Raw genomic sequence first — 24193 nt, 5'->3', positions numbered from 1 at the left:
GACGTGACATTTTGGGACATAAACTTTGTTTTTAATTAGATGTATGCTGAAGTGATTTGTAGGGGTTATTTAGTAATTTTTTGTAGATTTGTGTATATTTAGGGTCCGAGCAAAAACTGGCTCTATTGGAATACAAATAATTATTATACTTTTTTTTCTTTTCCATGCCTAACTGCTGCATTATATATATATAATTAGAGAAATTAAGTCCCTGAGGCTGCAACACCTTAGCAAGAGACATTGCTAAAACTGCCATGAACACCAAGAAACTTTCCAAACAAGTCAGGAACAAAGTTGTTGAAAAGTACAAGTCAGGGCTGTGTTCTAAAAAAAATTATAAAAATCTTTGATGATCCCCAGGAGTGCCATCAAATCCATCATAATCAAATGGAAAGAACATGGGTTTACAACAAACCTGCCGAGAGAAAACTCATGGACTGGGCAGGGAGGACATTAATCAGAGAGGCATCACAGAGAACAAAAATAAGTTCCACAGCACAGGCTGGAGTATGTGTCCATGGGACCACAATAAACCATACCTTCCATAGAGGTGGGCTTTATGGAAGAGTGACTACTGTGTCTGTTGGCAGTGCGATCTCCAGGAGCTTACTCAATCGCTCTAGGAAGGCCAAGTACTCTGACCTGCTGTGTGGTGCACAAGCACAAACAAAAGTCAGAGTACACCACCACCTTAAGTTGCACAGAGGTGATCCTCTCATCCATGGGGACAAGCTCCAACTGTGTGGCCATCAGCCGGGGGCTCGTGAATAGCCCCACACCTGCCAGGCACCTCTCACCCTGTGCAATGCCCTTGTAGGAGAGAGACTATCCCTTATCAAGGAGTATGGTTCCAGAGCCAATGCTGTGCTTGGAGGTGAGCCCAACTATATCTTGTCGGTACCTCTCAACCTCCCACACCAGCTCTGGCTCCTTCTCTCTCAGTGAGGTGACGTTCCACATCCCAAGAGCCAGTTTTTGCTGCAGGGGCCCATGACGCCATATGGCTCCCAGCTCTCTCGCACTTCGTGAACAATACATTGCTCCCACATGTTGGATTTTGCGAGTGGTGGACCCATGTAGCCTTCTCACTTACTTGTTAGGGACGTGTGGGCTACCTGGTCACCAGGTGCTCACCAGTGAACACCATCCCCAGGCCTGACTCCAAGGAGTGTGACCCAGTGAACATTGGCCAGGAAGGGTAAATGATCTTTGGTGTAAAATTCTTACAAAGAGACTTGCCACAAAGAAATGGAAGCTTCACAAAGAAAGAAATCGTCACAATAGAGACAGAAAATCACCAAAAAACCCCTCAGAGATTCAAAACTATCATTAACACAATGCCAAACACACAAAAGTGATGACTATCAGACACACAGTAGACACAAATAGGTTGTGGTTAGGGTGATAGCTGTACCATCCTCAGGTCCTGCACCAGAAACCTGGGAGTTTCAGGGTTCTGTGCAGTATCAGAGATGTTCCTTGGACTGTGCTCTTCTGGACTGAGGCTTCAGATGTTGTTCCTGGGATCTTCTGCCGCCACTCTCCTAGTTTGGAGTCACCGCCTCAGGTGCTACTACTACTACTACTACTACTACTACAGGGATCACATCAGCTTTCACCCTATACATCTGTTCCAGCTGTTCCTTCAGCCCTTGGTAATTCTCAACCTTTTCCTGTTCTTTTTTTCTGATGTTGCTGTCAGCTGGTACTGCCACATCTATCACGGTTGCCTCTTCTTCTTTTTGTCAACAACCTCAATGTCTGGTTCGTTAGCCAGCAGCTGTTTGCCAGTCTGGAGGCTGAAGTCCACTCAGGATCCCACAGGAACTTTGAATCCATACTGGGTGCGGATGATTTCTTACACTATCCCAGCCACTTGTTTGTGTCTCTCCATGTATGCTGATCCTGCTTGGATCTTACACCCTGCTATTATGTGCCGGACCGTCTTTGTTGCATCTGTGCGCAGACTAGACCTTGGATCTGATCTACTATGGTAGACCCTTACCACTATGGCCCCTGTGCTCAGTTGTTGTTCTTGTGCTGCCAATATTAGAGTGTCCCTGTTGTCTGTCAGTCCAGCTTTTTCTAATCATTGGTATATCTTGATGTCAGCCATTTCTTCGATCTGGCAGTGGCCCACGCCATGTCGGGGTTGGTTTCTGTATGTCACCTGCTCCTCTTCATTCTCATCAGGTTTGAAATCTACAGTATTATTTATATGACAGGAACCAGTGCAAAGACCTGGAAACGGAACTGAAAGTGATGTGAGACAATTATAAAAAGACAATGTCTCTTGAAGAGGGTCTTTTGTACAGGGCTTAAGGACCAGTATCGTTATATTTGACCCAATCATTGCATGGTGTGAGAGTGAGTGCTGTGTTGAGACAACTGGGTCAAGTGTATCTTGAAATCTGTTGCTCTGTGAGATGCTCCAAGTCTGTAGCGGTCTGTATCTATCAGAAGTGGTCCAAAAGAGGAGGCGAACCAGTGACAGGCTCTCTGACCCAGAAACAGTATTCCGTTAGCGGCAGCCATTCGCAGCACATCCTGCCACAAAGCAAAAATGGTTGGTGAATGTTTGGAGGAACGCAACATCCAGTCTGATGTGTTAACTCCGCCTCCAAATTCCTCACATTTCTACCTCACATTCTCTACTGGTCTTCGCTTGCTTGGAACCTCGGTCTAGCGGGTACCAGGAAAGTACCTGGTAGCGGGAACTAACACGTAGTGGAAAAGCGTCAATAGTCAAGTCAAGTAGGGCTGAGTAGGAACTAGTCAAAAAGCGCCATAGGCAGGGGGTCATAATGCTTCACCTGGATTGTTACTTGTATTTGGAAATACCAGGCAAATGACAAAATAATCAATGGACACAATTTTGAAGCTTCAAAAAGAATTTATTTATTTAAACATTTTCATTACAGAAGTGTTGAAACAAGCATCTCATAGAATATGGTAAGGATTTTTTTTAGATGAAGAAAAACCTAAAATATTCTTAAAATAGTCTAAACCCTGTGAACATCATTATATACAGTGCTGGGCGATGATTCACTTTGTCACATTCGTAGCATCTATTATCTGTAGGGTATTTTTGTGACGTCATTAATAAATTAGTCCTGTAACAACTTTTTTCCCTTTAAAGGTAAAGTGTGGGCCACTATGAATCCTTCAGAGAAAAAACAAAAGGCCTTCAATTTTTTAGAAAGACATAAAAAACATGAGAATCTTACAAACTCATTTCAGTGCGTCAGGATGTAGAGACATTTAGTTTGTGTTCATGTTGTGATCTAACAATGGCACCAGACTGCTTACGCAGCTTCACACAGCGGCTTCGAACTGGGAGAGAACAGCACATACCACTGTTCCACTGTGCCACCTTTTTATTTGTCAGTGTCTCTGAATGTCATTCCAAACAAGACGAGCCACAAACACAAACTAAAGACTTGAACAAACCTGATGTAAGATTGAAAAACAAACTTAAAAGACAACTTAAGTTTGCTCATCTTCAAATTCAAGCCGTCACTGACTTTCTGCTTGGAGGAAACAAAGAGAATGCGATCCTTTTTAAATAATTTAAGAAATGTCAGAACAATAAAGACATTTCAACATTCAAAAATCATCAAGCATTGTTAATTAAAGACCGTGCTCATGTATGCCAGCATTTGAAGACGAAGCATGTAGAATTAAATGTACACGTTAAGTTTGGAGGAGAGAAGCATTGCTGAAAGGCACAGTGGGGGGGGATGCTGATCGAGGCATTTCCTCAGTGACGAGGCAGGAGGTGGACGGGGCAGCTCGTGATAGTTGTTGACGGGACGGTTTTATCCAAGGGGACATCTGTATTGTGTCTGATGGCTGCACATTGTGTGCTGGAGACGCATAATGACTACATCCAGACGCCCTGTGATCATGAGCATGTGTGTAGGCTTCTGTTGAGAAACGGAGCCTCGTAAGATCAGGGACTGTGTGCAAATTATAGTGAGGGTGGGAAAAGAGAAGTGGGACAGAGTTCTATATTGCAAAATGAAATAAAGTGCTGTATTCGCTTAAACTGCCTGCGCAGCAGAAGGGATTGTTGAGCCTTAATAGATAAGTAGCTAACACATCTTCACCTTGTTGCATGGTTAAAAAAAAAGGAAGGGAATGGAACCACAGTATCTTAGACACAAGTGCTGCTATCTATCAGCAACAGTGACCAAGTGATTGAGTTTCAAACTCCTGCGCTTACATCCACCTGACTCGATTTCAAGCAGCATTCGATTTTCTTAAAAACAAATGCTATTTATATTTCCTCATCAGGTTAGTCTTAAGTCATTCGTTCCAATAAAGTTTCAATCATAAAAGATACGTATGAGTTATGATCGAAGCTCTCAAACCAGAAAATATGACTGTAAAACAATGTGAGCTTCATCAACGAAACAACAGCGCTGGTTCGGTGTCATAGCAGAAACTGATGCTTCACAGTGGAAAAGTCTCCAGACATGATTTCTGCTTGTGTTTCACCCCAGAGTGTGTGTGGATTCACTAATTTATGCAAAAAAAATAAAAAAAATTAATCTGCTGCTGCAGATAAAGGTTTTTGTAGAAAAGGTTTGTGCAGGAATTGTTGCAAATGTAAGACAACATTCATTTGAAGAGACAAATACATTAGTAATGAAAATAAAAAGCTACTATGATGAAATTCATAGGTTGTAACATTAAAAGAAAAAAGTCTAGAAAAGGCCTTTTTATAGAAAATGAGAAATTTTGCCTCATCAATAATTTACAATACAGTCCCTTCTTACTGTGTGTGTGTGTGTGTGTGTGTGTGTGTGTGTGTGTGTGTGTGTGTGTGTGTGTGTGTGTGTGTGTGTGTGTGTGTGTGTGTGTGTGTGTGTGTGTGTGTGTGCGTGTGTGTTATTCATGGCTGCTGCTGGTACTGGCTCTCTGTGGCTGTGTAGAAATCCTCCAGGACACTCTGCAGGTAATCGAAGGTGGGCCGCTCCTCGGGCTTGTTCTTCCAGCACTCCAGCATGATTTCATAGAGTTCGGTTGGACAGCTGTCCAGACGCTGCATCCGGTAGCCCTTCTCCAGGGCGCGGATCACCTCTGGGTTGGTCATCCCTGGAAACAAAGAGAACCCGGTAAAGGTCTCCTACTATACAGCTTTTCAACACTTTCACATGTGCCTCGTCGATCCAAAAACACTGTATTCAAAGTTTATTGCCCAAAATCCAGCTTTTCCTTGATTTTCCTCTATTTGAATATTGGATCATAGGAGCTGCATTCAGAATCTGCTGTGTCCGTGTGAGCTGGACTGGCTCCGCCCACACATGTTGGGAAGAGGAGAAAGTACTTCCTTTTGTGGTGCCATGTGCCAGAGCAGAGCTGCCTAACTGTAGGAGGGTCAAAGGGAGGAACTACCTTGATTGTGATTGGCTCAACCCCCGATGACACTATATAGGGTTTGATTTCTGATTGGCTGGTTGGAGCAACACACTTTTTAAAAACTGAAACAATCCAGAGAGAGAGAGGACAAACTTTCTTCACTTCTGGGGTGTCATTCCAAGTATGGGGACGATTAGTACTGTTGGAAAACTATTTTAAAGTGAATTTTGACTCCTCTAAACCACTGCAGAGATTCTGCCAGAAACCTGCCAGAAAGCGCAGTACTTCATGGTGTGTTATGTTTCAAAACTGGCCATCCCAGATACAATAAAGTATGGAACCTGAACATCCATCCATCCATCCATCCATCCATCCATCCATCCATCCATCCATCCATCCATCCATCCATCCATCCATCCATCCATCCATCCATCCATCCTGTAATTGCCTAAAAACTGACTCAGAGCCGGAGTACAACTGAAAATTAGACCTATCTGTAAAACTTGCCAGACAACAAACCCAAGATATGTCTTGTCATATCTTGAAGGTTACTGGGCTTGCCTCCAATCTATAAAGGGGAATTTGCTCTAAATGGATTAGTTCTGTATAAATTAAAATGACATGGGAAACCTCTTCAGTCCTGTCGCCGTCATGATCCAACTGGAGAAACCTGGACCTGCTCTGCAGTGGATCATTGGCACCAGATATCAATGCTCCACCTACCTGGATACGGTGTGCGTCCATAGCTGATAATCTCAGTCAGCAAGATGCCAAAGGACCAGACGTCAGATTTGATTGTGAAAGAGCCGTAGTTGATGGCCTCGGGAGCCGTCCATTTGATGGGGAACTTGGCTCCTGGTTATTACGTAAAAATAGAAAAACCCAGGTGAAATTTGTGAAGAGTTGGCTCCTCATGAGAGACCACACCAAGAAGCAAGCACACTTAGATAAAACTTGTGTTAAACAGATATCGCATCAAATGCTGACTGCTTTATTTCATCACTTCTTTCAGGAGAGAACATCTCCTCTTATAGTCTGTCACAATCGGACGTTTTTATGAAGTCTGGTTCTGGATATCGTCTTTTGTCTGGATTGATGGCGACAAAATCAAACTATTTCCAGTCCGACCACAAGTTTAACTGAGTCCTCAATGTATCATGTCGAGTTCAATAGTGTTTCAGAACTACTGGTGGTGCCTGATGGAAAACACATGATAGAACAACACCTTCTCTGGCTGTGTACTCGTTGTCCTCGATGATACGAGCGAGGCCAAAGTCAGCGATTTTGCACACGAGGCTCTTGTTGACCAGGATGTTGGCAGCTCTCAGGTCTCGGTGGATGTAGTTTTTCTGCTCAATGTAAGCCATCCCCTCGGCAATCTAGAGAGAAGACATTGCGTTTACTCATTCGGCAAGTTAGAAGCAAACCCGGTGATTGTAGCGACAGACAACTTGCCAACGGGTCCAATAGGACGGAAATAGAGAAGGTGAAGTTGTAGTGAGATGAGGCTGATCTGTCATGATCTTTAGTGAGCTGAGCAACATATGTCATCATAAGATGGAATTTAAATGTAGAATTCTTTTGTGAGTTGTGCTTCTCCATGACTTTGGGAACTTATTCATTCTTTTTGTAAAACGCTGGAGGGTTTTAATCAATTGTCAAAGCAGTTAATCCCTTAAGTTGTCCTCAATGGTATAAAGTAGTTTAATATAACATTTAGGTTTAGTTTACTAAGGTCATGCAAATCGTTTTCTGCTTTGATCGACTAAGAATAACCTCAAGCGACAGCTTGCACAAACAGGGGTATTGAAATGAAGGTCTTTGAATCAATGAGGCACCGAGAAGAATCTGCTGGGAAACGTCATCAAATAAATCAAACTCTGCCTGTTGTCTTGTAATACAATATGTCTGCTTCCATCATGACATGCTGGAAAGGGATTCGTACAAAAATCATTTCTCAGTTATAAGATAAAAATCCTCTTGAGAAATGTGTCGACGACCAGAAAAGTATCAAGTGAAAGATTCATGAACAATCAAACGTCCATGAGATCCGGTTAAGAAAAGACGTGACGGGTGTAATGGAGGACGGAGGGAATCGTCACCTGGGCAGAGAAGTCGATGAGCTTTGGAAGCTGGACACGGTTTCCTTCATCACTCTTCAAAAAGTCCAATAAACTACCTGCGGGCACATTGACAAACATATGAAACGAGTGACTCTCATTACCAATGAACGTTCTCCACCCATCTTTTTACCTCTTCATCTCATTCAGGGTCGCAGGACAAACAGCTGTTATCATTCGTATAATGCAACTGTTATTGTCGGCTATTGCTCTCGTTACTTGAGCTCGTTCAACCGTCACTGATAATAGTCGATTATTAAAGAAATATCAGCTAATGGAAAGTCAGTCATTAGTGTCATTATTAGTTATTATTAGTAGTCATTAAATTATGCATTCATTTAACCTGACGGTGTTGTTTTTGTAAAATATCTGAAGTTGTAAAATTTGTATTATTCGCAGATAAAACAAATATTTTAGGAACTGGTGAGGATTTGCAGCAACTTTCTGACTTAATCACCTTAGATTTAAAGAAAAATTAATTATGGTTTTATAAAAATAAGTTCTTATTAAATCTATGCGAAACAAAAAAAAAATCATGATTTTTGGAAAATGTAAAATAAATAATCAGATAGAGGGTAGATAGAAGGTGTAGATATAGAATGGGTGAATCAAAACATATTTTTTGGTGTAATGATCGATGACAAACTTTGCTGGAAACCTGACATAAAACATAAAACATCCAAACAAACTCTCCAGAAGCATCTCGGTCCTGGCCAAAGCTAAAGACACGCTGGACCAAAAATCCCCTCACATCCTTTATATTATAATTTAACATACGGTGTAGAGGTATGGGGGAATACTTGTGTAAATTCATTGCAAAGACTCATTATTCTGCTAAAAAGAGCAACACAAATTACAACGTTGGCTTTCGTGATGACACCAATCCACTGTTCTTACAAGCAAAAACTATTCAAATACTGTTTAAAGCAAAGAATAACTTATTGCCGGGCAACATTCAGAAATCGTTCTGTGAAAGAGACAAAGGTTACAACTTAAGGAGAAAAATTCAGTTCAAAGCTCATAAAGTCCGCACCACCTTGAAAAGCTTCTGTCTGAGTGTCTGGGGTGTAAAGACTGTGGAACAAACTGTGTGTGGAGATGAAACGATTATCAAACTTAACCAAATACTAAGTGCAGTTTTAAAAAGCAGAACAAGAAGCTGTGCAAACGGGCCCAAATAAATGTCAAATTAAACCGACTTCATCTCAAAATGCGTGCTGTGCACGGCTGCCCACTGGCTGACCTTTCTCCATGTACTCGGTGATGATGTAGATGGGCTCCTCCTTGGTGACCACGGCGTTGAGTCGAACCAGTTTGTCGTGCTGCAGACTCTTCATCAGGTCGGCCTCCATCAGGAAGGCTTCCACGGACATGCTGCCAGGCTTCATCGTCTTCACCGCCACCTTGGTGTGCTTGTTGTACATGGCTTAGGAACAGAAAACCCAACCGTTAGAATTGAAACGCAGACCGTCCACGTCAGGTGTCGTGCGCTGGTCTGTCTCACCCATCCACACTTCTCCAAACTGGCCGGCACCCAGCCTCTTGTCCAACTTGAGCGAGGATCTTGGAATCTCCCAGGCGTCTTTCTCCCAGGGCTTCTCCGGTTTTGGGCTCAAGCAGGCGCTCGTCAGGGATTGGCACAGGCCATCTCCATGCTCTGAATTTACAAAATAAAACGGAACAAAAAAAAAAAGACGCCATGTTTTCAGGCAATGTTTCTCTCAACCTTTCAGGTAGTGTCTTATAGTGAAGCTAAATATGGTGGAAATACCTTCCTACATACAAAAAAAAATAAAGCTGTGGACAGTTTCCTAAGTCTGCAGGAGATTCCTGCATTTCTGTTGTTGTTTTTTTTTCTCATCACCAGGGTTAAAATATGAATTGAGTTTATCTCAAAGGACTCCAAAATAATATGTAAAAACTGCTTTAAATAACAACATACACATTCATAAGTGAACAAACAGTGAAAATGGTTTCCATATGAAACCATAAGCTTATTTAATTGTTGTCAGTTCTCCACTATGAAACAGAAGCTGTAACGTGAGTCATTCAAACTGATAAATACTAGACAGTTAAGCTCATCCTGACACAGACAGCTGACTTTTACTTTGTGTTTCAGACAGAAAAGGTTTGTTCCAGCCACTCTCTGAACCATATTTACCACCCACACTGAATTAACCCTTTGTACTTTATTGACAGCAGACTATGTATAGTAATGAGCATATATACTGTATATATTGACAACTGATAACTGTGTTGGCCAAAACTGGACTAAGTATAATGTTTGATGGCTGCAGATTTAATATGTCAGTCACAATAAATGAGTAAACATCTTCAAAGTGACCGAGGATTCCTTGGTTTATCTAAACTCAACTTAACTTCAGGCAGAAACAGTCCAGGAGTAACTCACTCTTGTAATGGCCGACCAGTTCCTGCAGGGTGCTGAAGGTGATGCGAGGAGAGATGTAGAATCCTCCGTTGTCCAGCGTGCGGATCTTGTAATGTTTGACCGTATCGCCGGCGTGTGCATCGTGGTCTCTGACGGACAGAGAGTAGCTGCCTGCAGGGAAGAAGAACAAGAGATAAATATCAGTTACATAACAGCATGAAACACACTCCAACCCCTTCTGTCCTCTGTTAGGACAGTTATCTTAATACGAATGTTCCTGTCGTCATAGAAACCGTGTCTCGTAATAAAAAGTGACATCTTTTTATTACAATAATAAATAAACCCTACAATAATTAAAAATGATTTATTGTGAGGTTTAGAAAAACAAATATTATTAGACAATTTAGGCAGATTGTTGAGTTCAAATACTGTGTGTGTGTGTGTGTGTGTGTGTGTGTGTGTGTGTGTGTGTGTGTGTGTGTGTGTGTGTGTGTGTGTGTGTGTGTGTACAATATGACAGGTGAGAAGTGGGGCTCTTTAAAATAAAACCTTTGTGCTATATTTGTTGTATGAGATTGATTGATTGGCTGATTGAAGTGACACCCGTTATCCCGTTCTGATTGTTAAAAAGCCGTTCATTGGATGGACACAGCTTTCGTCACTCCGGCCGTTGCTTTGCTCTCCGGTGGTCCGTTAATGATTCATTCTTCTGGTGGAATATTCCTCTTTTCCCTTTCCTTCATAAACTCCAACATGCAGCAGCATTATGAGCCACTGGAAGTGGAAATGTACCACGAGGTGAGTCATCACAATGACTTAATGTTCTTTTTGATTATCTGAAAAATCCCAAATCCAAAAAATTAAAAATAATAATTCAACCTGGCCTTAAAAAGCCATATATGGAATTATTATTCTTTTTTTTTTCCTGATTGAAATCTTTTTTAATGGAGACAACCTTTGATTTAGTCTTCCGACGTCCACGGTTTCCTTGTAGAAGAAAACGAGGAACTTGTGCGCTCAGTACTGCCCCCTTCAGTGATGCAGAGGTACTGACCGGTGGACTTCCTCTTCTCTCATCATTTTATTTCAGATTGAAAACAGTGAATTGAATTTTGGTCAAACATTGAATAAATGTCAGTGAGAAAGAAACCGACTCAACTCTGTTTGGATGCGACTGCATGATCTGAAGGGAGGCTCAGCTTTAACTCTTTGGAGAGAAAATACCTAAACTCTCAAATCTTTAACAAAAAAAGCATGCATAGCACATGCCACCAAACCAATCATCACATGTTTTGTATTTTTCATTCTGCCTCTACTCCAAATCCAAGGTAAGACAGATAGATAAATATATAGCTGTGTGGATCATTTAAAAAGATCCTCTTCTCTCCTGGTGTGATGTCCTCTACAGCTCACCAACACAGACACAAAAAGTGAAATACTTTGTTATAGTAAATTTTTCTTAAATCTGTGATTTACTTAAGTAATTTTATTCCCAAAATTTTAACGTAAATATCTGTATTTTTATCCTCTTGAGATGATAAAAAAACAACTCTTTACTTGTTTCAACCTCTGCAATAATGACCTATATAGTGATGTGCCGATCGATACCAAAATATTGATACTTCCGGTACCTCGTATGTTTCTTTTCTGATCAATTTTCACATTAAATGATCAATATTTGCATATGAAAGCATTTATGTGTCACCGCTGCTGGAGCTCCGGATCATCGTGTTGGAGGCGGAGATGTGCTCACATGATGGACGATAAAGAAACACTGCGCGACTCGTTTAGGTTCAACCTCACACGTTAGGTAGGAATCACTTTGGTATCCATATCAGTGACACAAGCGCTGGTGTTGTTTACTTTTTACGTGGGTGAACTTCCTGTGTTTCACAATAAAAGACACTTTTTATTGTTGAAGGTGACTTTCCGACATGTGCTCATATTTTGAAAGTATTGAAAATGATCCTCCCTTTTAACCTTATAAATGATCTTACAGTCTATTTTATAGATTTTAACTTACATCTGTTGTACAATTCACTCAATGTATTAGTAGATTGTGGTATTTAACTATGATTTAAGTTCAAGGTGAAGGATTTAAATCAAGTCAGAAACTTTTAGAACTTGGCAGTCTCTCACTTTACACCAGATGTAGCCGATCTGATTCCTGTGATTTACACCCGGCGACCTGCTTCTGTGAGGCCCTCCGGCCATTTTGCACTAAAAATAGTGATCAGAACACACAAGGACATGTGAGTTATATACTTTCTAAAAGAAGCCACCGACGTATACGACTTGTATGAAATGTAGAGAAGTGGCCGCAGGTTTGAATCCCTGGGCATGACCCTTGACCCCCGTCAGCTGCCCCGAGCGCTGCGGCTGCTGATGTGCTTCCAGCAAGGTTAGGCAAGGTTAAATGCAGAGACGGAATTTCCCTCAGGGCACCTATTCTGGGTTGATTTTCTATGATTAAACATAGACATTTCAGCGACATGGAAAACCAGATGGACAATATGTTGTGATATTCTGATTTGGTGGATTATTACAAACAGAATGAGCACAAGAAGCACCACACTGAAGTTGTATAGGACCTGCAGAAATGGACAAAAGGTACAGAACGGTGGACTACTGATTTGGCTTTTACACAGTATCATTGCTTTTTACTTCAGGGGTTCCATTTGCGTCAGAAAATGAACTTAATATTCATTTTGTGGAGAAATATAGCTTGAAAAATAGGGAAATCTCCACAAAAAATACAATACAAACCCTTCCTGATTGAGGACGATGGTCCTTAAGGGGTTAATAAAGTCTGCTTTCTTTACATGTAGTCTAACCCAAAATTACACATATAAGCTCAGTCATTCGAAAAAATGAAGAAATATATTTCCCAAATAATCCCAGGTGTGTACACTGACTTTCAAGTGCTATTTGAGATGTTTAAATCTGTGCGTCCTCACATAGAAAATATTTGTGATAAAAACTCTGCCTCTCTTCACATGAAGCTATATTGATTCTGGGTGAACCTTGCAATGGATGTGTCCCACTCACCCTTGGTGGTCTCGCTGTCCCGGATCATGAAGGATCCCACTTTGTTGCCCTGCGCCAGGAGCTGCCTCTCCGCATCTTTCCTGCTCACGCCCTTGAAGAACCACCTCAACAACGGGAAACAGACGGATTAGCTCACAAACCCTCGCTTTCCATTCATAGTCTGTGTTTTCCAGAAGGAGCAAACTGTAAAACTCTGTATGTCGCTTTCAAAGCCATCCGCAACAGACAAACGGTACTTTAAAAGCTGACCACGTACGCTCCTGACCTGATACCATGTGTAATATTCATCCACGGTGCGGCCCGACGCAGGAAGTGAATGTTTAACAGCCGTTTGAGCCTCGTTCAGCAGCGCAGCGCCAACCTAAACCAAACTTTACAGAATTCTATTCTTAATGACTATGGGATTAAATATGTGCTTTCAATGGGCCTCGAAGATTTTTTTTATTAATTATACATCAAAGTCAATAATTTGGCTGATCATTGTCCAAGATGGAGCCTGTTAGTCGTGTGATGGAATCAAACGGGCTTTGAAACTGATAACCCAGAGTCCCTCAGCCTTGTGACTAATGTTTTCGTCAAATTCTTTGGTGTTTTTAAAATAAGTAAATCACAGTAGTGATGTAAAGAAATGAAAATGACATTTAAAGAGTTAAATTCCTTAAAATAGCTGAATGTGTGGTAGTTTTGTGTAGGACTGAAGTTGTATTGAAAAAAGGATTTTTTTATTTTTTCCTTCAGTGTTTTTTCGGAAGTGGACATTTTTGTTTTTATTGGTGTAAATGTGTTGTAAATTAAAGTGATGCCCGAAGAGCGAAAGCATGTATAGATAAGGTGATGACGGAGTATCGGCTTGGCTGAACTTCAGTGTTTTGGCACCGGAGACCGCTGGGATTTGTCCGGTGTGCCACTATTCACCACTGGGCCGTCGTATTTCCAACAATTTATGTATCGAAGGTGTTTCCACTCGGTAAAGACACTGTAAAGCCTCATAATATGGACGTCCTCCCATCGGCGTTCGACTTAGTTTTGCCTGACGCCAGGTCCCCGACGTGCGGCACGTGTGAAACTGAACAGTGAGAAGGATTTATGTAACAGAATTTATCAACTGAATAAAATACTGTTTTAATTTTATCGTGATACACATTCAAACCAATAGATTTAATTTCAAATCAGACCGTTCGGATTCAGATTTAAAAAGCGGTTGTGATCGATTTAGGTTCAAACTGAATGATTCACATTCAGATATAAAGAAATTAAATTCACTTCCTACTGGACACAAGATTTATCTCATATAGGAGAATTTCACAGTATAAAAAGTTCCAGTCTGTGGAAATAAAAATAAAAAAACCTTAAAACTCACTTTTGCAGATTTGCCTTTCTGGTGAGGACCTCTTTTAAATTAAATACCTGCTTTTAATTTTCCCTAACCTTCTACTCTCTTTTCAGATAATCTGATTACAAAGATCATTTTGTTCATAAAGTCATTTTACATTACCAACTGAATATATTTTGTTATAAACACTGTCTTTGCTTATATTTGGGACGAGAGGAGCTCCAGTTTCTGTCTGTGTTTTCAGGGTGAGGAAACTTACTCTTCAGCCTCCAGAGTGTCTTTGGCCACATAGTTACTGGGGATGTAGCCTTCCTTCCCGGTGCTGAGTAACGTCGCTCTCCACCACTCACCAGATCTGCACAGAGAGGGGTGTGTATGTGTGTGTGAGAGAGTGTGTGTGTTAATAAAACCAGCATGAATTTAATACAGCCCAGCAATGCAGAATGGGGGTGGTGGGGGTGAGGGTGGGGGTGGGGGGGGGGGGGGGGGCGTCTACTCACTCCTCTAAGATTCTGAGCTTGTCTCCCTTTTTGAAACCAAGGTCGCCGTCATGAATGGCCTCGTAGTCGTACAGCGCCATAGCGATACTTTCTCCTGTGGAAAGCAGAAGAAGGCCTCCTGTTCACGCCGAGCGGTCACGACCAGCAGTCTAAAATAGAAGCCCTCTTTGCATTGTCATGCGAAAGCTCGTGAGCAGAGGCGTTGGGTGAGAAAAGGCTCGTGAAGGTGGATGTGGCTTCATCGTTTCCATTTCATGTGACACGCCTCACTGAGGTCTGAGCGGAGCTTATCTGTGTTGCAAACGCAGGGTTCCCCATCTACCAGCGAGAGTCCGACTTCCTGCTGTACAGCTACCGGAGGCCTCGTGTGGTGAAACGCTTGTGAGGGGCTATCACGCACTGACTCTCCTTCCTCCGTCTAACCACCGCTGACCTCCATAATGCTGGTTAAAACAACTCCGGGTTACGGTGAAGACGTCTTTTACAGACAAATTCTGGCAAATGAACATTGGATCCACACGGTCAATACAAATTAAAAACATTACATGGTAGATTCTTTATTGTCATTGTAACAACAATAACACCATTTTAAATCTATCAGCACCTGTTTTAGGTCAGTTTAATGAGATTTACTCTTTCATCTGAAGTTACACCAGTTAGTGGAGGAAGATGCTCTAAAATCTGGGATGTTGTCTGAACATTTGAACTACCTCAGGGAAAATGGCTGTACATACATTTTTCTGCATTCACTCTTAACCATTATGAATTCATAACTAGGAAACACATTTGTAGGACAGCAGTACTATATCATTTCTAGTGTGTACATTTTAAGGTAATCTAGAGAGAATTCTGTCCCATTTAGAAATACTTTAGCTTACAACTTGTCACGTTCTCAGTCATTTTGCTCAGTTTCAGCCTTTCCAGAATGATTCATTCACAGAAAATGGTGCTTATTGACACTGATTTTAAAATATCCCTAAAATGGCTGGGACAAGGGGTGAAACAGAACATTTGCAGATATTTTACGGAGTCCTCTATAGAAGGTAAATATACACCAGAAGTAAGTGAGGTCATGGAAACTTCAATGACTGAATTGTGGTAAAAATCGACAAATACGCTCCGGTCAAAAGTAGTGACTCTGAACGATGGTGTTTACCTTATTCCCATTACTGTACATGAACGGTATGAAGTAGTTCAGTTCATCCTGTCATGCGATGCCTCTTTCCGGTGTAAAGCCGTAAGTTTCAGCTCGGCTCCAGAGCTTTGAATATCATAGAGCTGATCGTCCTGATTTCCAGACTTGGCAGAAACAAACACTTTCTTAATCTCTTGTTTGACTGAGACTTAGAGGCCAGAGTTACTCTATATACCTTATCTTTGGTGAGCCCGCCCATGTTAGGCTCTTTGAAAGATAAACACACCTCTGAGGTGATGTCAGGACGGACTTGTTGGGTTATTTATGAATAAGTGTTGGATTGGATCGATACATTTTTAACAAACGTTATCAAAAAGAGGGTGAAATGTCTGAAGTCCATTTGGGTTAGTAGGAGTAGGATTGACTTTTAGATAACTTCAACAGCGCTAAAGATGGCAACTACTTTTTACAGAAGTGAAAAGACACAGGAGTTAAACGATATCAGGTGAGCCGAGACGTGTCAGTATGTATATTATGTTATAACTCACCATCTGAAGATGCAGCATTGGAAAGAGGTTTGGTCTGTCGAGGAAAAAGACAAACATCACTCACTGTGTAGGATAATGACTTCAAACTGTTTTTGTGAATTCAAATGAAAACATTTTCACACTTTTGTACAAAAAGTAGCGTTGGCTGAGCCTCAATGTAAAAGAGGTGCAACCAGAAGAATAGATGACATTATGTACTTGAACTCACAACCCAGTGTCACTCCAAATTGTGTAATACCTTCGTTTGTCCAGAGCGAAGTAAAAAAACAAAAACAAAACGTCATTTCACAGAAACAGCTCTGATTGTGACATGGGGACATTTCAACAGTCTATTCTTTTCTTCAGGTCACACGACTGTCGAGTTAATCCAGACAGGAAGACACCCCTTCTATTTCTGGTGGAAATTTAAATATATTTTAAGATAGATGATGGTTTTAGTTTTGCTTAAATAGCTTTTCTAGTGACAAATGTTCACTTTATTTATATTGTATTCAAATGATTTATTATACAATCCATACATTTTTTATTTCAAAGTGCGTTCTTTCAGCTTTCTTAACAAACCTGGGTTGTTGTTGTTTTGTGCTTGCTATGACGGTGCTGTGGATGCTATATAAAATTAATGAATAAATGTTATGTTTGACCACAAATATGCTTCTGTGCATTAAATAATGACTTCTGTTTGAACTAAAAATTATTTTTAATAATGAAGCAGATCAAAGCATTTTAATCACAATATAAACAATAAAATGTAACAAAATTTGTATTGTAATTTACATAATAATGTTAATATGATATGTGATTGATGTAATTTTTATCCCGTGAGATAAACCTAACAAATCAATACTATCTTTTAAAAGAGGTTTGATTAAACCTCAAACTATGATCCCATACCACAAATTAATGTCTGCTTAATTTGTCTTTATATATTACACTGGTAATTTGATGTCATTCTGTTGCCCTTCTGGGGTAAATCAATCATTCACTCAAACAATAAATCAATATGTCTGTACTCATGTGTATTGCATCACAACAACATGGAGATCTTAACTTTTCAAATGTTTGTATTGTATTTGTAAAGATTATGAAGTATGGACATGACTGAGTGTAAATGTTGAGTTCTTTCATGAACACACCACCTCATTGTTTCCCGTCATATCAGATGATCCAGGGTGGTTTTTTGAAAAACCAGCAACAGGCCACGGTACTTTACGACGGCCATCCAGGAACTACAGCAGTTTTCCTACTCTAGTCAGTTTGACAGTCAATTTCTGTGACGGGTGATAGATTTAGTACAACAAAAACTTCATCCTCTCTGGAAAAGTATACAATTTGTTGCACCAATTGACACTTTTAGGTTCATTAAGTTCAAAATTTGTACACAAACACATTGATGTAAATTCAAACGACGAGAATCCAACATGAACACAAGCTGGGGAAACATAAAATTAGACTTCAGTTTTAAAGCAGTTATTTTTACCAATAGTTTGATTTTTGAAAGCCTAATACAAGTTAAGACCGGCTTCCTGTCTGTCCGATATACACAAACAGAACATTTAATAGTTTCGAATTGACGAATGTATGACCCGTCGCATCAAACATAGAAATTTGCAGTTATCTTTAGATTTCAATTTTGATTTTTATGGCAGTGGCGAAGGTTAAATTAAGCAGATCTCGTAGCTCTACAAACCATCTACATGTTTAGACGGCTGGGTGTCAGTACAGTTTGAGTGAGCCCAGAACGCCTCTCGCCCGAGCGCTCTGTGGCTTCCTCTTTCACTGCGGAGTGTGACAGACAGTTTACACTCAGCAAACAGGAAGCTGCAGCCTGGGGAAGAACATTAACTCACAGCAGCGCGACCACTTTCAGCCACTGAAGACCGTTTCAGCCACGGTCGTCTGACCGTGACGAAAACGCAAAACTCACCAGCAGAATGTCTCAACCCTTCTTTGATTTTCACCGCTCAGGCTTGTGGAGGGAGCAAGTGAAAGGTGTTATTTCACAGCAATAGACTTCTGTCTTTATTTACATCAGAACACTTCAGTGTCCTCAAGAAGCTTTCCTTCCAAAAAGAACTCTTTGTGCAGATAAAATGTGGTTAATGACCAAATGTCATGCTTCCTCGTAAAAAGTAACCAGCTTGCTCAACAACATCATGTAATTCATTTTGTAATTCTGTTACAGGTAATGAAGTTCCACTGTGGTTTTCTATGTCATTGAGTCAAGTCCACAGGCCTGTAATTAGGAAGGGGGCTGAACATACCCGGGATATCTCTCCGTTATCTGGATCTACAAACTCAGACATGAGCAATTCTTGACAAGCGTTACTATGAAGCAGTTTATCGACTCATTAATTCAACCCAGGGTTTTCGCATCGGGATCAGTGCGCGTTCACTTAAAGTTTGCAGCGTCTGACCAATCACAAACCCTGCAGAGCAGCTTAGGTGATGGAGGATCAGAAGATTATTATCTGAAAATATGAAGCATTCAGACACATCCTCCAGGACAAGAACAACACTGTTGCTGCAGCCAAAGCAGGAAGGGATGCTGCAGAGAACGGCCGACTCTATTAATGTGTAACGTCGTGAGATTATACAATATTAATATTAACAAATACAAGTCATAAACGGACAACTTTGTGATCACTCAATTTGACTTTATTACAACTCAGAGGTTTTAGGAAGAGCTTCCTCTGGGCTCCTGGATATTAACTCCTCACCATGACGGCACAAGATTTAGTGTGTTCGCTAAATTCATGTTTCTGCAGTTATTCCATGTGTGACCATTATTATTAACCTCATTATTTCAAATCAATTCTCGTGGAGCTAAGTCAAGAGCAAAAACATACATACAATCATCCACATTAAAATGTATGTTTATGGATACGATATATTTAAAAACATTAGAAGTTATGTTCCGTGTGATGAATATAAGCATTCCAAATGGTATTCAAAAATTATTAATTCAAAGAAAGGCAATTTATGATTTAAGGGGCGGTGTAAATGTTTGTAACCTGTAAAATAAGAACAAATGTGAAATATAGATGTGTGTTAGTTTTGGGAGTACGATTATGGAATCAACTAAATATTGAACTGAAAAGGTGGGATTCTCTGTGTGTTTTCAGAAAGAGTTTAAGATGAAAAATAATTGAAGGGAATGCTGTGAATTGTTAATTTGATATCTACTTTTTATCCGAAAAGTGATTTTTTTTAATTTAAACTGTCATTTAGTTTTGTATTTGATTACTGATCTTTGTTTGTAGTAATCTTTTGATGGTACGGGATCGGGAAAATAAGCCAGTCGATTTCTTTTTCAGTTGCTGGACAGTTAATTTTTTGTAATAATGTTCTTGATTGCTGCTTTGTATGAGTGCAACCGAAAAAAAACGATCTAACTATCTAACTAACTAACTAACTAACTTGAAAGCCTCACAGACAAGACTTTATTTTATTATGTCGAAAGGATTGCATCTATCCCTACAATCTCTTTCTCTCCTATCCGTGCACCAATCAGGATCTTGTAAGATTATTGTATTGAGTAAGATAATCTTAGATCATTTAAGATTGGGCAGGTCATTTTCCAAGAGATCTGATTGGTGTATTCAGTGATCTCTTATCTAGAACACAAACCGCTCCGGAGCAGGTTAGAGGTCCAGAGTAGGTTGCCATGGTGACTTACTCTGGGAAGTCGTGAACCCGTGTCATACTAGAGAAAACCCAGGGATAACCATGAAGTTACCTCGATAAGAGAAAATCCAGGTCAAGTGTAGAAGTTTTGCACAGTTAAGTGACGTCTGTCTGCTCTCAAAATGTTTTAAACAGATCGAAGTCTCATGGTTTGATCCAGTCACTAGATAATATGTTTTAGCTTTACATCTTCTTGTTCTGGTCGCTGGCAGAGTCGTGTTTCTGTTGGATTCACGGTCAGTTTGTGATCATTGTGTTTAGATCGTGGACTGCACGGTGGTGTAGCGGTGAACAGTCCTGTCTCATATCCAGGAAGTTGTGGGTTGGAGAAGTCGGGTCTATCTGTGTGAACTTCACATTGTAATACAGAAGTACTGAGCGGAGTCCAGGAAGGACAGAAACTTCCTGTAGAGTAGAGTGACACAAGTTTGCTTGATCTTGACTTTCAGTATGAGTGCAGGCCGTGAAGCACGGCCTTATGATCATTCTGAATTTTAGGTTTTAAGCAGGAGGTATATAAATGTTAAGACAGGGACTACTGGCTTTTCGATGGCCAAATTCATATCCACTTTTTGTTCTTCGGCTCATTCCATTGTTCACACACTGATAAAGAACGAGAGCTGGGCTTTGACCATCATGACACTACTGATGAGCTGTACATTGGTTTTCTCATTTGAAGGTAACTGGTGACCATAAATGTCCCATAGGGGTGAGTGTGATTGTGCACGACTGTGTTTCTCTTCACGTTGCCTTCATGTTCCACATGTGTTTATTTGCATGCACTTTTTAAGACGCTGCTAAGCTGTGAGCCGGGCTATTGGAGTCTGACAGACGTTTCTTGCTTACAGCTTTGTTCCCGGAGGTTCCTGTTGTGGGGTCTTTGACGTAGTGGGTCGTCTGCTGCTCGTCATTGCCCGTCCCTTTGCTGAAAGGCTCCTGCTCTTTCTTCGAGCCGACACAACCCATCCTGCCTTCTGCACGACCACTGCAACGGAGGAGGAAGAGCAATATGTCAATCTTTAGAAGATGAGCTGAAATATCAAATAACTTGTTGATGAGATCGGGGGATGGACGGCAGCTACCGGTACTCGGCAATGCTGCAAACAAGCTACCACGATGGTGCATCTCAATGTCTCTGAACAGACAGGAAACATAGAGCAAAACCAACGAGACAGGAGATCTGTGCCAGAAATGGTCTGAGGACAATGGAGCCTTTATTCAAATTGTATGTAACCAGGAAATAGCGGAGAGATTTGCTGTTCAGGAACAATGTTGCAGTAGGCAGTCATTTATTGAGTGAGGTTTAGGAGACTCAAACCAGGCTGCTAAAGAAAAAGTTGAACGTTTCTCACATAAACATCAGTTCACTACAACTAACACAGGCGCTTCAGGTGTCAGCTATTCTATACAATTTAAATCAAGGTCATATTTGTTTCCTCGTCAAGAGGGTGGACGTTCTATTTGTTTGAAAGGGAAGCTGTCGACAGGAACTTCACCACTAACCATACAGGCTGTGTGTGTGTGTGTGTGTGTGTGTGTGTGTGTGTGTGTGTGTGTGTGTGTGTGTGTGTGTGTGTGTGTGTGTGTGTGTGTGTGTGTGTGTGTGTGTGTGTGTGTGTGTGTGTGTGTGTCACATCATCTGATGAACTGATTAGGGGTGGGCGGTATAAACCGTATACTGTAGAAACTATATGAATTTGGCCCACGACAGAGATTTTGACCACACCAGCCTACCAGGATAGCGCATGTTGATGATGTCATCAAGCCACGTCTGTTTTGGTCGAAAGCAATGGCAGCAGCTTCAAGTCGACTTCACAGGAGGACAAGGAGGTGCTCGTAAAGAAGAGCGGTGCAATGTTTGTCATATGGACCTGATTTTGGGTTTAAGGAGTTGGATGTTGAACAGAGAAACATAATCCAGGGTTTCCTCTACGTTCATTTAGGGAGTGGAGGGCCGCCATTTCTAAATCCAATCCTTTAAACTTCTTTCTTTAGTTGTTTTTTTTTTTTTTAATTGTCGCAAATACACCACCGCCTTAAGTCTTCGCCTTCACAGCACTGGGTCGGAGTCTCGCGAGTACCAACGCAAACTACAGATAACTATACTGAAAAGAGCGAACACCCCAGGTTTTACTGTTAACACACCTGGATGAACCCACAACCTGCCAAACACGGACAACAGACAGATTTTTCCTGGCAAATTTCAAGTTGTGCAGACACTAAACGGGCCCAAATACTTGGGCTGGACTCAATTATCTGAATATTTGGTCCTTGTGGTGTCATCTGGATATTAATTTATCTTAATCATTTATCCAAATAATCGCTGCAATCCCCCCAGCGCGGTGCTGTGTCAGGACAACGTGCCGTTTCTTACAGTCGAAAGTCTTTTTTTTGTTCTTTTTAATAAGCTTTGCACAATTAATAATCATAATATAGCATCATATATATATATATATATATATATATATCTCTCTCTCTATATATATATATATATACATATATATATATATATATATATATATATATATATATATATATATATATATATATATATATATATATATCTATCTATCTATCTATCTATCTATCTATCTATCTATCTATCTATATATATATATATATATATATATATATATATATATATATATATATATGTATATATATATATAGAGATAGAGAGAGAGAGAGAGAGAGAGAGAGAGAGAGAGAGAGACGCACACACATCACAATACATAGCATTACTGCTTCAAATTATCAAGCAATAGAGATTTAAATTTAAGGCCATATCACCCAGCCCCAGAACTGATGTCCAAAACAGGTTTTTCTGACAATTAATTTATTCCATGAGCAGTAAATCTAAAGTAAGTGAATCACTTCCAGACAGAAGTTACTTTTACTTTGTTACTTTGGTTATCGCTGACTCAGTGGGCTAACCGTTAGCTTTCATTTTCGCTGAAGCAGCTGTGTAATTATTATTATTTCACAAATCTAAACTGTTCAGTGGAAAAGGAAGTTAGTTCGACGTCTTTGACGTCGAACTGTATGACGGTACCGGCCGGGACAGTATGGTAAGGCAAAGCACACCCAGACCCAACTTTGTTGCACGGTCCCACTACAGAGAGTGCGGTAAAATGTAGGCGGGGTTGTGAACGAGGCAGGGCGGTAATGTCATTAGGCAACATTAGTGGTGCGAAAACGTGGAAGTTGCAGCCGCAGCTCACGGCAGCTCCGAGGTCATCCAAAGCTTCCTGTATCTGTGACACAGGGTTAGATAAACTTTCTCAATCTGGACTGCAGATTCCGTCTCCTGCTGGATCTCCTCCTCCGTCACTGAGAGGAGCGTCTGAACCTCGTGAAAAGGCTGTGGAGCACCGACTTTTCAATAAACCCAGTGATTAAAGCAATGAGTGTGTGCAAAGCGGCGTATGCGAACAATAACGGGAGTGTTTACAACAGAGGAGATATTTTAATATTGCCAACTTGTTGAGAGTTTCGATCCTCACGACCAGTCAGCAGACGCGTGGAGGAACGATGCTTCATGCTCACAGCCACAGAAAGCAGCAGTTATTCACTTAAAGCTAAATAATCCTGAATGACATTGAAAGCCACACCACTCCCACTCATGGTTCTAAAAACCCAGATCTCCCGACTTATAGCGACGGTTAGAGCATCTTCCTCCTCTTAACTGCTGTAACTTCACTAATGTCCAGATTATAGAACAGCTTCTTCCCATTAATGTCTAGATTATAGAGGACCTTCTTTCCACTAACGTACAGATTATGGAGCATCTACAAGAACATTATAAAGACAGACCTGATTTTATTACTACAAATTTATCTCCACCACTTGTTGGAAAAGTAAGTGCTTCTGTCTAAAAATACTATGAGATTTAATTTTAGCTGCAAACATGAAACAAATTGAGCTGCATCAACATCAGAGTAGAAAACCAGCAGGTAGTCTGAGTTTAGAATGACCATAAAGTCCATTTCATAGCTTCCTCGTCATCATGTCAAAGCTGTGCAGACCGTGTAACACCAACTGAGCTGAGACGCTGCACTTCCCCGCCTGCAGC

The 24193-nt window shown here is 40.7% G+C and overlaps 1 protein-coding gene across 2 annotated transcripts in view; it reads right to left on the bottom strand.

Moving 5' to 3' along the window:
• Positions 1–2877: 2877 nt before the first annotated feature.
• The window catches only part of hck (HCK proto-oncogene, Src family tyrosine kinase), a 33137-nt gene continuing 11821 nt past the window's right edge, over positions 2878–24193 (bottom strand). For both annotated transcript variants that reach the window (XM_080470302.1, XM_080470303.1), the window contains exons 2-13: positions 20968–21106; positions 16438–16471; positions 14755–14848; positions 14514–14609; positions 12922–13025; positions 9895–10044; positions 8989–9141; positions 8728–8910; positions 7467–7543; positions 6590–6743; positions 6088–6219; positions 2878–5100 (exon numbers count right to left, since the gene is read on the bottom strand). In XM_080470302.1, coding sequence (XP_080326428.1) covers positions 4898–5100; positions 6088–6219; positions 6590–6743; positions 7467–7543; positions 8728–8910; positions 8989–9141; positions 9895–10044; positions 12922–13025; positions 14514–14609; positions 14755–14848; positions 16438–16471; positions 20968–21087 — 1500 coding nt within the window. In that variant the 5' untranslated portion in view covers positions 21088–21106 and the 3' untranslated portion in view covers positions 2878–4897. The remainder of the gene's footprint in view (positions 5101–6087; positions 6220–6589; positions 6744–7466; positions 7544–8727; positions 8911–8988; positions 9142–9894; positions 10045–12921; positions 13026–14513; positions 14610–14754; positions 14849–16437; positions 16472–20967; positions 21107–24193) is intronic.

Source organism: Lipophrys pholis (assembly GCF_963383615.2).
Source record: "Lipophrys pholis genome assembly, chromosome: 8".
Taxonomy (NCBI): domain Eukaryota; kingdom Metazoa; phylum Chordata; class Actinopteri; order Blenniiformes; family Blenniidae; genus Lipophrys; species Lipophrys pholis.
The sequence above is the reverse complement of the archived record's forward strand: the minus strand, read 5'-3'. Positions and strand labels throughout refer to the sequence as shown.